Source organism: Stegastes partitus, unplaced genomic scaffold (genome assembly GCF_000690725.1).
Source record: "Stegastes partitus isolate 25-593 unplaced genomic scaffold, Stegastes_partitus-1.0.2 Scaffold319, whole genome shotgun sequence".
Taxonomy (NCBI): Eukaryota; Metazoa; Chordata; class Actinopteri; family Pomacentridae; genus Stegastes; species Stegastes partitus.
In genome coordinates this window covers 282,006-294,934 of record NW_007578050.1, presented here as the reverse complement: position 1 = coordinate 294,934, position 12,929 = coordinate 282,006, and the positions used below count along the sequence as shown (strand labels likewise).

Sequence of the window (12,929 nt, the reverse complement as noted above, 5' to 3'; positions counted from 1 at the left end):
GGAGGAGGAGGAGGAGGAGGAGGGGGAGGAGGAGGAGCAGGTGGAGCAGGGAGAGGTAAAGGGGAAGTAGTAGGAGGAACGGAACCTCAGCAGGTCCCTGAGGTGTCCTCCACACTGCCTGGATCTCCATCCTCCTCCACTCCTCCCTGCTCCTCCTGTAGGGGCCAGACCACTGGAGGAGGCTACCAATGCAGGTACGTGTTGTCAGCAGGCTAATTGCAAGTCACTTCGGATGAGTAATGAATATATATTGTCTAACAATCTCATTCAAAAAATGTTCTCTTGTATATGTCCCCACGAGATCTGTCCTTAAAAACTGAAAAGAGAAAACTAAGAAAATGTCTTGTTTAAAATGTGCATACTGATCTATTCTGCTTTGTGGATAAGGGTGCTGCTTGAATTGAATATGTTTCACAGGCAGTCAGCCTTTCTAAGGGTAAAAATTATTCAGATATTGTAGTCATATGCATAAAAGTATCTGCATCGGTAACCCCAGGAGCCTCGGTAAGTAAACAGCTGTTGCTTCTGTCTACAGACATAAACCTTGTTATATATCTGCACAGTGGGCTCTCCAGTGTCATCCATTGTGGCCAACCTCTACAACTGCGATTATCCAAACTGAGCCATTATCAAATTAACATGAAGATCTTTGAAACACAGCACCCCAGTAGACAGAGATGAAAAGAAGAACAGAAGGAACAACCCAGTAACACTTTAAGCCAAACAAAAATGGTTCAACCCGAGGACAAAACACCCACACACAAGTGGAGCAATCTTGTGTATGCAGTCCAGTGCAGCAGGGAATGCATGGACTTGTACATAGGGGAGACTAAACAACAGCTCCATAAATGCATGGTTTAACACAGGGAAGCCAGCTCCTAAGGACAAGACTCAGCAGTCCCCCTGCATCTGAAGGATAAGGGAACTCCTTTGAGGACAGCAATGTACACATTCTGGACAGAGAAGACAGTTGGTTTGAGAGGAAAGTAAGAGAAGCCATCTATGTCAAACCGGAACAGCCACCTCTAAACAGAAGAGAGGTACTACAGCACAACTTACCAAACACATATAATGGAGTACGAAGGTCTCTCCTCAGAAAGTATAACCATCAGATGTTTGCAAGATGGCAGCACACACAGACCCAGTTTTTGTGGTAATATTGATAGAAGAGCTCAGTTTGAGTGCACTGAAGCTCCTGTACAGCAGAGAACAACTCCTGCACCTCAGAACAATGCACCAGGTTCCCATCACGAGTGCCTACCAGCAATCCTGTGGAATACCAGGGGAGTTAGCAAGATCACTGGCTTCATGGTGGATTGCTATTCCAAGGGGCCCAACCCTGTTGGAGGCGGTGTGAGCGCAAGCAGAAGAGGCGATACTGGTCCAGCTACCTGGCTAGGCTATAAAGAGCTCCAACCAGACCATTGCTTCCCAGCCTTTAAATTGCAAATGCCAGATCCCTTGGTAATAAAATGAATAAACTGAGGCTAGACTTAGCATCCCGGATAGCCACGAGACACAGCTGTGTGATCATCATCAATGACACTTGGCTCAATGTTGGAGTCCCTGATGCAGCCATTGAACTAGCAGGCTGCTCAGCCTACCAAAGTGATTGGGATTAAAACTCCAATTTGAGCCACTATGGTATACTGTGTATCTTTGGGAATAATGACTGATGCACTGCAATCAGCAATATGCACTGCTCATCTGATTTGGAGCTCCTAGCAGTTAAATGGAGACCCTTCTACCTGCCACCGGATTCTCTGTTGTAGCTATGTGCTAATGACTATAAGCAAACAGGCCAATGCTTACCCCAATGACGTTTTCATTGTTGCTGGAGACTTCAGTCATGCTAATTTAAAGACTGTGCTTCCAAGGTTCAGCTTGCACATCAAATGTGCAATGAGAAGGGACAATGCACTGGACTATGTCTACTCAAACATCATTAAGGTATACAGAGCTTCTCCCCTCTCACATCTGGGTCAGTCTTATCTGTTACAACATCCAACCCAAGCTGACAGCCCCTTCATTAAAAAAACAGAGACCTCCCACCTGAACTGTTCAAACCTGGCCTGAAGAGGCATCTCTACAACTGCAGGACTGTTGTGAACGTACCAACTAGGATCTGTTTTTTGATCAAGATGTGGAGACCTACACTACTACTGTTCTCTGCTACATCAGGACCTGTGTTGCAAATTTCACCATCAACAAACACATTCTTGTCTTCCAAAACAGGAAACCATGAATGACAAGAGGTGCAGACACTCCTGAAAGACCACAACACAGCCTTTAGAGCAGGATCAGGCAACAGAGGGTGGCACAGTGCAGCCAGGCACAACCTGAAAAAAGGCATGAAGCACGCTAAAGCTGAGTACAAAGAGAAAATTGAGGATAATTTCTCTAACAGGGGTTCAGCATGCATGTGGTAAGTCATTCAACAGATTACCAACTAGAGGAGTATCAAGAACCACCAATGGAAAACAATGCCTCCTTGGCAGAGGAACTCAATCATTTCTTTGCCTGCTTTGAAACAACTGGGCCTGATGATGGAGCTGCACCCCCAACTGTTGGCACCGGTGACATACTGACCATATAGACACAGGAGGTGAGGAAAATCTTCCACTCAGTGAATGTGAGGAAAGCTTGGGGGGGGGGGGGCAGATTGGATCCCAGCCCAAGTTATAAGAGACTGTGCTTACCAAATCTAGAATGTTTTCACTGACATTTTCAGTATGTCTCTCTCCCAAGCCATGGACCCCACCTGTCTCAAGTCTGCCACAATCATCTCAGGGCCGAAGCAAACCAACATCAGCACTTTAAGTCTGTGAAGATTCTCAGTCATCCAGTCATCAAGGTCGTGGTGATTCTCGTAGATTAATCGTAGCAACTGGACTTGCTTGAGTTCCTTGAAGACGTTTCACCTCTCATCCAAGAGGCTTCATCAGTTCTGACTGACAAGTTGGGAGTTCCAGATACTTATATCCTTAAGGAGCCACAGCCACCTGAGTTTTGGTTTCAATTGGGGGTTTGTCACTCCTCCCCCTCATTATGTGAGTCGTTCGTACTCCCCCTGCCACAATGCTCCACACGCGCATGGCTCAGCACCGAAGAGACACTCATTTGAAGTAAATGAAAATAAAGTAAATAAATACAATATTCATAGTAGTGTTGAAAACCACCTGCAATTAGACTGCAAAGTTGGTGACTTCAGTGATTCTTGAGTCTTTGTTATATCAGCTAGTTGAACATTTTAGTATTGTGGAGAACAAAATTGATTGTTCTCCATTAAATTGGTGCAGCATAAAACACCAAATATCACAAGTTGTTGTCTTTAAACATAACTTTCTGCACCCATGTTAAGCAATTGAGATGCTTTGATCAGTCAGCTGTGGAGGCAATGCTGTAGTTTTGGCCATTGCACACAGCCTGGCTAGATTTTCCCTCTGGCTTTCAGTCTTAATTGTAAACAAGGCTAACTACATCATGATTCTACCTCCTTATTCAAAAGGATACTGCAACGATTTTTTTTTAAAGGTTATTTTTTAAGGTTATTTGAAGTGAGACAGGAAAGGTATGGAGAAAAGTGAGGGAGGAACATTCATGGGTTGGATTGGATTCATTGCCACTGCAGTCCCTGTTTATGGCTCTCCTGCTCAACCATTTGAGCTACTGAGCACCTGCACTGCAATGATTTTGCATTGCACTTTGGTAACGTTTGGATGATGGACAGTTCACTGAAAGTACACATCAAAACTGCTGCAGCAAAACCAGAGATACAATAGGAGTGTTGTGGATTTCAAAGGGTTCTAGAGAATGTACTACTTCTATGAACTATGAGACTTAATGTGCACTCTTAGTCATGGTGTCAGGTCTTTAGTCAGAGAGCAAGGCCAGTTTAAGGACCCTCTTGAAACTGCAGTGGTTGTATTAATATGTACATGGGTCTTGCACATACATGGAACAAACATGTGAACAGCACCTGCTACAGAATTTCAACAGAGAAACCCTTGTGCTACATGTTAGTCATATAAACAAAAGTTAGTGGTCAGGTGTAGTGTCCAAAGCCTTACAAAAGAGCCTCTTAGCCATATAGCAATATTGTAAACCCAACAGGGAGTAGCCATTTATAATTTTTTGGAACAGCTTTTGACTTTACAGGCACTGTGTTTTAACGAAATCCTCGAAGAGAATTATTCCAATCAACATAATTTTTTATGATTAGTGCAAAACACAGCAAAATGTGACAGAACACAGCAGTTTAGAGAACACAACAACAAACCGGAAAACACAACAGTCGTTCACACAATACTGAAAACAAAGCATTTGAGAAAAGACAACAAACAAGCTTTTTTTTCTTACCATTAATAAAATGTTTCTGAGCTGTTGTGTGTTCTGTTTTGTTGTTGTTTGCAAAATGTTGTTGTCGTTTTTTGTTGTGCTTTTTCAAATGTCAGGGTTTCTGAAATGTGATTGTGTTTAACACCTCAAGGCCACCATAATTAGTTTTTTGTCGGTTAAAGACGTTTGCAATGCTAACTTGCCAATCTTTCCAGTTTTTGTTGAACGCTGTTGCCCTGGCGGCATAGCAAATTTTAATGTTTTGCCAGGAACACAGAAGTCGTTTGCAACTTAAATGTATGTTTTCCAATTTTCCCCAAATTCCGAAAGGCTGTACTATGAAGAGAAATTAGTAGGTTTGTTAGGTATGTTGAGGTAAAGTCAGAGTTTTCAGTGTCACAAAGGTGTCTCTTTTTTAACTTGTAAGATCACTTATTAGTAATTTATGCTGCAGAGCTAACCTCGTCCGGAGCAGGTTGTGTTCAGAATTTTGGATTTGAATCGATTGAAAGAAGTGTCTCCCTTTAACCAATTTTTTCACTGATGATTCTCTGTGAGTAATACAGATTCCCAGCTGAGGCAATATGTTGTATCTTCTATCAGCTAGCTCTAGTAAAAGCTGAGGCGGAGGGCTGTGCATCTTTATTAACAAAGACTGGTGTGTAAATGCCACGTTAGCCTCTCAGTTGGCAGAGTTTCTTATTGTGAAATGCTGGCCATTCTACCTGCCGAGGGAATTCACTAACGTGATTGTCGCCTTTGTTTACATAGCTCCAAGTGCTAATGCTAACAAGGCGCTAGGAGGGCTACACAATGCTATCAGTGAACTTTTAACTAAACTTCCAGACAGCTTTACAGTGGTTGCAGGGGATTTTAACCACAGCAGTTTAAAGTCTGTGCTCCCCAAGTTCAAGCAATTTGAGGACTTTAAAACCAGAGGAGAGAACATGCTCTAATTGGTGTGTTCAAACTTCCATGATGCATACAAAGCAACCCCCCGCCCCCACCTTGGCTGCTCGATCATCTTTCTGTTATGCTGGTGCCCGCTTGCAAACCCCTCCACTGTTGTTTACACTGCTGACACATGACTGTGCAGCCACACATGTGGGGATCCAGATCATCAAATTTGCTGATGATACCACAGTAGTGGGACTTATTCATGGGAACAAAGAATCAATGTACAGAGATGAAGGTGAAACACTTTGAGGTCTGGTGCAGTAAGAACAACCTGCTGCTCAATGTGGACAAAACAAAGGAGATGATAGTTGACTTCCGGAGGTCACATCCTGAGCATGCTCTCCTCAGCGTCAGTGGCTGCACAGTGGAGAGAGTGGAGAACATCAAGTTCCTCGGCGTGCAGATCTCGCAGGACCTGAGCTGGAATAAGAACACCACAGCGATCATCAAACGGTCTCAGCAGAGACTGCATTTCCTGAGGAAGCTGAAACAAGCCTCTCTCACTGCCAGCATCCTCAGGACTTTTTACAGAGGTGTGGTGGAAAGCGTTCTGTCATGCTGCATCTCAACATGGTACTCCAGCTGCAGTATGTCAGACAGAAAAGCCCTGCAGAGGATAGTTAGAGGAGCTGAGAGGGTCATCAGAGTTTGAACTGCTACCATCAGGCAAACGTGTCTGGAGCATTAAAGGAAGGACCTCCAGAATGATCAACAGCTTCATTCCACAAGCTGTCAGAATGCTGAACTGCTGATCCAGATATGCAAACACTTCTTTATTTAAATTGCGTTAAATGATTGAATCCTAAGGAAACACTCTCTCATCTTGCCTGTACTCCTGTGTATGTACAGCAAAATGACAATAAACTTGATTTGATTTTTTAGTCTTCTAGTTTACGCTTTTTAAAGTCAGTTTTGGTCGCACACCAGTCCGAGCACCACAGCCAACAACAGCAGCTACCGCAGCCTGCTATGTGGGGCATTTAGGGAACATCGTAAATTGTACCGTCTATCGATAAGAAAATGTTCAGCAAGTCATATGTTTTGCCTGTGATAAGGTGAGAAGTGCGAATAAATGAGACGAGTGGTTGCACCGGTAAAAAAAGTTAGTCTGGAGTCCTGTGTAGACTTCTGTGTGGCTTGAGAATTTTTCAGTAAACGGCTACGTATGTAGTGACATGGCATGGCTCTAAATTGGCTCCTTGCCAGTGGAAAGGCAACCGGTTCTTTGGAGGTGCCAGATTGGAACCAACTAAGCACTGGCCCTAGCACCAGCACGGAACTAGCACCAGGTTCTTCTTGGTGGAAAAGGGGTAAAAGAACGCCTAGCTATCTCAAATTTGTTTAGTAGCACAGGACTGGACCCACCTACATGCCAGTATTTTGTTACACTGATAGTGCCACCTACTGGCAACAGAAAATCAGCCTAAAGTGGCAACCATAATTCAATTTACGTGACATTCACATAGCGTGTTGTAGACATGATATACAGCAACATGACATGTAATTAGTTCGATCTTCTTCTCACAGAGTGGACAAAGGAAGTCATATGTTATTCATTTGAAAAATCTTCAACAAGAGTTCAGACCTAAATACATCTACATGCCTGCAATAAAGCCCCTCAACTGAAATTGAAGGACCTAATCATCATCACACCGCTCATATTGGAATTATTCTTTCTCTTTCCCTTTTTCACTGTCTACTTCATTTTCTGCCACTCTTTTCATCCTCGACCTCTATTATTTCCTGTCCGTCTTTCCTCTCTTCCTGCCTCTCACCAGTGTGTGTACCTCCTGTACTCTTTGCGAGCCCTGTAGCTTCTCCCATGATCCCAGTCACAACCTAGTAAGAGCCAGGACTCCTCTGTCCATCCCAGAGCATGGATCACCTGCCCCAGACCACAGCAGGTATGGTACCAGTTAAGTGTTTCCAATACTTTACCAATTTTTTAAAAATGTGAGAGCAACTTAACACATTTACAGCTACATAAATTACGTGTGTTTTGACATGAAGGTGTGGAAAGTACTTAATAAATTATATATTAATAAATATAGCAGCATGCACACACACATACACATGAACAGACACACACATATACATAGACGTTATTGTTATGTTATGTTATATGTTTTGGTTTTATCGCTGGCCATTGCTGTACAGGTTCTATAGGCGTGGAGACCGCAGTTTCCGGAAGGCAGAGAAGCAACGGCTTAAAGCAGAGAAGCGCTTGCTGAAGGCAGAGGTCAAAGAGATTCGGAAACAGCTGAGGATGGAAAGGCGGGGCATACAATGGAGCTCCTCCTACAGAGATGGGAGCTCTTCCCCCATTCTTCTGCAGCCTCGAGCCACCCAGCACAACAGCCCAGAGTAGGTTACCAGCAAAAATATGTTCCACACTTGTTAAGTTAGAGCACATGCCTGAGAAAAATTATTCCAACAACAATAAAAAGTGAGATTTAGTGAATCCGCTATAATACCTGAACAACAATGTTTTAAGAATGCCAGTTAGCACTTAGAAGGGGTAAAAAGCTATATTGATTGTTTGAAATAGACAAACTTTTGAAAAGGTTAGCTTGTGATGGATGATTCGCCAAAACAGCTAAAAATAATGCATATAATAGTGCTGGGAGTGATGTTTTGCTGCACAAGATGACTACCCTGGAGGGAAATGCAGCCGAATTCAAATCCAGTAAAGTTACTTTTTGAAGGCATAGACTCAGAACTTTTCAGTTGTACCTTGTGACCAAAATCTGAACGCTCTTAACAAGTACCTATAAAAGCACAACCTAAGATAATAGCAGAATAAAAGGATTATATTTTTGCTCAGGCGCCCAAAGCGCCCCTGTCCCCTGGTGGTTCCAGCCATGATGGCCACATTTCTGGATGAGAATCTTCCTGATGGAACGCGACTGCGTCCTGCGACCAAGTTTATCAAGTACTGGAAAATGAGGAACACAGGAACTATCAGTTGGGGTGCTGATACTAAGGTAAAGTCCTGTTCAGTAGTTTGGTCTGTTCATACCTTTGGGAAAATTTTATAGAAAAAGGTTTGCGCCCAAACAAGCTTTTTGCGCTTGTTTTGCATTGATGAGAGAAATATGCTGAAGTGTCCAAATTAATCTCATCTGAGGATTCTCACTCAAATCATCAGGGGCCTTTTGCACGTCCATCTCTGATTTGCTTGAATTGTTTTTACCATAAATTATAAATATATAAAATGGTATCTGTGGAATTTTAGACTGATAGACTGTCTGAGATTTATTTTTTTTTTTTTTTTTTTTATCCACTTTCAGCACATTTTTTCACACTTTGAAATTTGACACTATGTTTGAGTGACAGTATTTCAGGAAGTTTTCAAAATAAATGGCCAAGGTTTTCACTGATATTTGTTGACACCACTGACTTAGAATCTGCAAAACTAGATAACTAGATCAAAAGTTCTCTAAATATGGGTGGGTTTGATTTTCTTTTCTTTAAATTGAAGCTGTCATGAAAAGTCTCATCTTTAAGCACACATTAAGAAAAAGTGAGAATGCAAAAGTCAAGCAGTGATGTTTTAGAGAATACTTTGATGTCAGACACTTGGTTAGATTAGAATTTTTTTTAATACATTTTTATTTATTTATTTTAGAACTTTCATAACTGATTGAGCAGGTATGACAAGTTGTACCACAAAAACTAAAATATTGCTTGATAGCCTAATCCAAGTTTAAGGGAGTTCTAGAGTTTTGAGGTGGTTCTCCAAATACAACTAAAGCTTGAGGCTTGGCATGCAGTTTTAGGCAGTTTATTTGTGAATTGTCCCTGCATTAGGTCAATATGGTGTAATATAAACATGACCAAATACATACATGTGTCGGGATTTTTCTGGGGGGAACTTTTCATGTCTTTTATATTTAATGGTAATCTGACGTACTTATGTGAGTAAGATTTTAATTGTAAATTGATTCTAATAACTTATTCTGACCCCTGTCATTAACTCAGAAATGTTAGTGTCCCTGTGGTAGTGTTTCTGGGTTATTGAGCATTCAAGTAGGATGACCAATGTTCATGCATGTTAAGTGCTCCGGGTGGTATTCTGCCAGGACAGAATAGTAAAATGATAACCACTCAGCGGGAAAGGCAATTAAACAACTGTGAACAGCACGCCGAAGCCTAGAACTACAGACTCTAGCCATGTTTCAATATGTGTACTTGTCCGTACTTGCGTTCTTGCGGACTTGTGAAACGTCATCAGTCGAAGACCAAGTACTGTCCCAATTCTAAGTACGCATCTGACCAAGTAAGATGAAATGCCAGGATGGGTTCTCGCTCTGTCCACATTATCGAGTCTGCATCAGACCGGACTTGTGTTGATTTCAGACAGTCAAGTATCCCAGAATGCAAAAGCCGAGGAGAAAACTTTCAACGGTAACACAGGCTTTTTTTGTAAATACTACTGTTATTGTGACACAAACTGTAGTTTTATGATTATTTGAGGTGAGAATGTAGTGGTATAAATGCCAAATATGTAGTCATTTTATCAAGATAAAGCCTGCTTAAAATTTTGCTCCGACGATTTCGGAGATGTGAGCGTCCCGGTTTGACAGCTGTGACGGCAGCCAGTGCTCACAGTAGCCGCCGAAAGCAGCCTGATGTTGGCAAGGCTTTCTTAAATCTGCCGCTGGCTCTGACAGCTCCGTAGCGGTGAAACTGGGATATACGTAGTTTAGCGGTCACACTTTGTCCTCACAGTGTAATTTAGTCAATGCTCACAATCGATTTAAAAGAAGTTAAAGTTAATGTTGGAACTTTATATTTTTATTTGTTGTTGTACTGATCGCTGCCTTGGTACGTCTGAATTATTTTCTTGCTTTCATTACCTGTAGTACAGCCTTGTTTTATTCTTATGACTGTTACTGTGCATTAAAAATAACATTTAAGCAATGTTTTAGTGAAGGGCAGCTGGATAAACATCTTCCCTGACTGCTGGGAGACTCCCCAGAACATGGCCATCTCCATCCTGGACCTTCTGCCGGAGCATCTGTTTCCAGCTCCACTGAAGATCATTAAGAGGGACGCAGATCCTGTGAGACACATGACGCTGTAGTAACGCAGATCCTGTGAGACGGCAGATTCAAACAAGGCGCGCGAATTCATTCATTCATACATTCAGTAAATCTACGTTTGCCAAACTAACTTTAAATTTTGAAAAGAAAGAAACTTAGTGTCTTTTAAGTTTCACTCTGGAGGAAGGCGGAGAAGATCTGGCCAGCCTGACGGACTACATAGACGAGTGCTACGATAGAATCGTCATGGGGAAGCCGAAGAGTGGAAAGTGTGAAGTTCAAAAAATGTCTGATCTGCTGACTGACAGATTGACCGCCCCTTTACTCATGTAAGGCTTGATGTCTATGCCCATGGAGTGTCATCACTTGGCGGACGCGAGGTGGAGCTGCTGAGAGCAAGAGGTGGGCTGTCATTTTCACTTGTCTCAGTACAAGAGCTGTGCACCTTTTAGTCATTCAATCTATGTCAGTCTCAAGCTTCATCGACGCCTTGAGGCGCTTTCTGTCCTTACGGGGACCTATCAAACACCTAAGGTCGGACAGAAGGACAAATTTCATTGGTGCATGCAGAAAGCTTCAAGTTAACGCTGATGACCTTGAGATCAAGAACTACCTGCAGGAACAGGGATGTACATGGAACTTTTAATGCTCTCTGTTCTTCACACAAGGGAGGAGCTTGGAAGAGGCTAATAGGAGTGGCAAGACTTATCCTGGATGCACTGCTGATGAAAGATGGTGCTACCAGACTGTCTCATGAGGTCCTAACAACCTTGATGGCTGAGGTTATGGCCGTCCTGAATCCCCAGCCACTGGTCCCAATCTCATACAATGTTGAAGTACTTGAAATGCTCACACTTGCTACTCTCCTAACCCAGAAGATGAGTGTTACTCCTGCATCCCCAGGAAACTTTGAATTGGACCACCTATATAAGGTACAGTGGTGCCAGGTCCAGAGCTTGGCAGAATCTTTCTGGAAACTGTAGAGATTGGAGTACCTGCCGACTTTTCAGCTGCGGAGAAAGTGGACCTTGGAGAAGTCGGACCTCAAGGAAAGTGATATTGTTTTAATGAAGGACATTCAAGCAGAATGTAATGTGTGGCCTCTTGGACGTATAGTCAAGACCATTACTAGCTCAGACACCAAAGTCTGTAAGGTGATGGTGCAGACTCTTCACCAAGGGGTAATTAAGGAGTATCTAAGGCCCAATAGTGATGTTGTTTTACTCATGCCAAAGAAGAAAATGTAAACAGTGGTATAACATATTTATACCAAGTGGGGAGTGTTCTGACTCCTGTCATTAACTGAGAAACGTTAGTATCCCTTTGGTGGTGTTTCTTGGTTACTGCACATTTAGGCGAGATGACCAGTGTTTATGCACGTTAAGTGCTCCACCACAGAGTTGACTGTCTGAGCCTTACAGTGGAGCAATCATTTTACAACAATATAAAAAGCTAAGAAGATTCAGTAAAGAGAACTCAACTTCAGTCAAGCATGTAGGTCTCTTCTTTTTTCTGTTTGCTATCTGTCTGGAAATACAGATATACCACCTATTTACTGAATCTTCATAGCTTTTTTTTCTGTCAGGACAGAAATTGATCTTTGTGGAAACTGTTTGGTAGGCTCAAAATGGATTTTCTTGCTTTATGTTCTTTTAGGAATAAACTTGGCCTTCTCAAGACCAATGTAACAAGCTGGACTATGTGCAGAAAGTTAAAGTGCGAGTACATGTATATTTATAATAAATGCAAAAGACTTTTTCATCAAGCTCTTCCAATAAAGTAGTTGAGTTCAGTAAATATAATAGGCAAGGTAACAGTTCGCTGAGTTTCTACAGCCTATACAAAGTGTGAACTGCAAATAAATTGAATTTGTTTTCAGAAAATGTCACAAGTTGCATCTTTTTACATTTTTTATTTATTTTTTTTTTTTGTGGAATTGGCTATTTTTGTTAAGCAAAATTGTTACGATTCAGTCTGAGCGGGATCCGAAAATGCAACAGAGGGTTTTGGTTAGAAGCAAAGAAGGATTTATTTGTGGCTGCAGGGAAAACAGGGGACACCGGGAAGCACGTGAGGGTAACCGAGTGAGCGAGGGTTTTCCAGGGGAGGTTTCCAAAGGGACCGGGAGGCAGAACTGCTGAGGCTGGAGCTTGGCTTCAGAAGCTGGGCCAGGGAGACGTCAATTCAATGAGGAGGCTCTGGCATAAATGTAGAAAAAAATCAAAGTTAGACAAAGCTAGATTGTCAATTCACAAAGTTCCGTAGTCAACTGGCTGGCCTGTTACCACTCAAGGGAGGAATAGTCCACTGGCACTGGAGCACAGGTGGAGGCAGGCTTTTTTCCAGCGCTGATTACCAATTATCCTCAGGTGCGGAGGAGAGTGAGTGAGGCTTCTCCCGTCCAAAGCCCCACCCAGCCTGAAACACACTTGCAGCCCGCAAAATCCGTCCATTATCTATACACCGCTTAATCCTCACTAGGGTCGCAGGGGGGCTGGAGCCTATCCCAGCCGACTTAGGGTGAAGGCAGGGGACACCCTGGACAGGTCACCAGTCTATCACAGGGCTACACTTAGTGACAGACAACCA

At 42.6% G+C, this 12,929-nt stretch overlaps 1 protein-coding gene across 1 annotated transcript in view; it reads left to right on the top strand.

Annotated features, from left to right (window-relative positions):
* nbr1b (NBR1 autophagy cargo receptor b) overlaps window positions 1-12,929 on the top strand; it is a 160,325-nt gene that overhangs the window by 50,181 nt on the left and 97,215 nt on the right. The window contains exons 8-11 of the mRNA XM_008283553.1: window positions 17-194; window positions 7,074-7,199; window positions 7,453-7,659; window positions 8,120-8,279. Coding sequence (XP_008281775.1) covers window positions 17-194; window positions 7,074-7,199; window positions 7,453-7,659; window positions 8,120-8,279 — 671 coding nt within the window. The remainder of the gene's footprint in view (window positions 1-16; window positions 195-7,073; window positions 7,200-7,452; window positions 7,660-8,119; window positions 8,280-12,929) is intronic.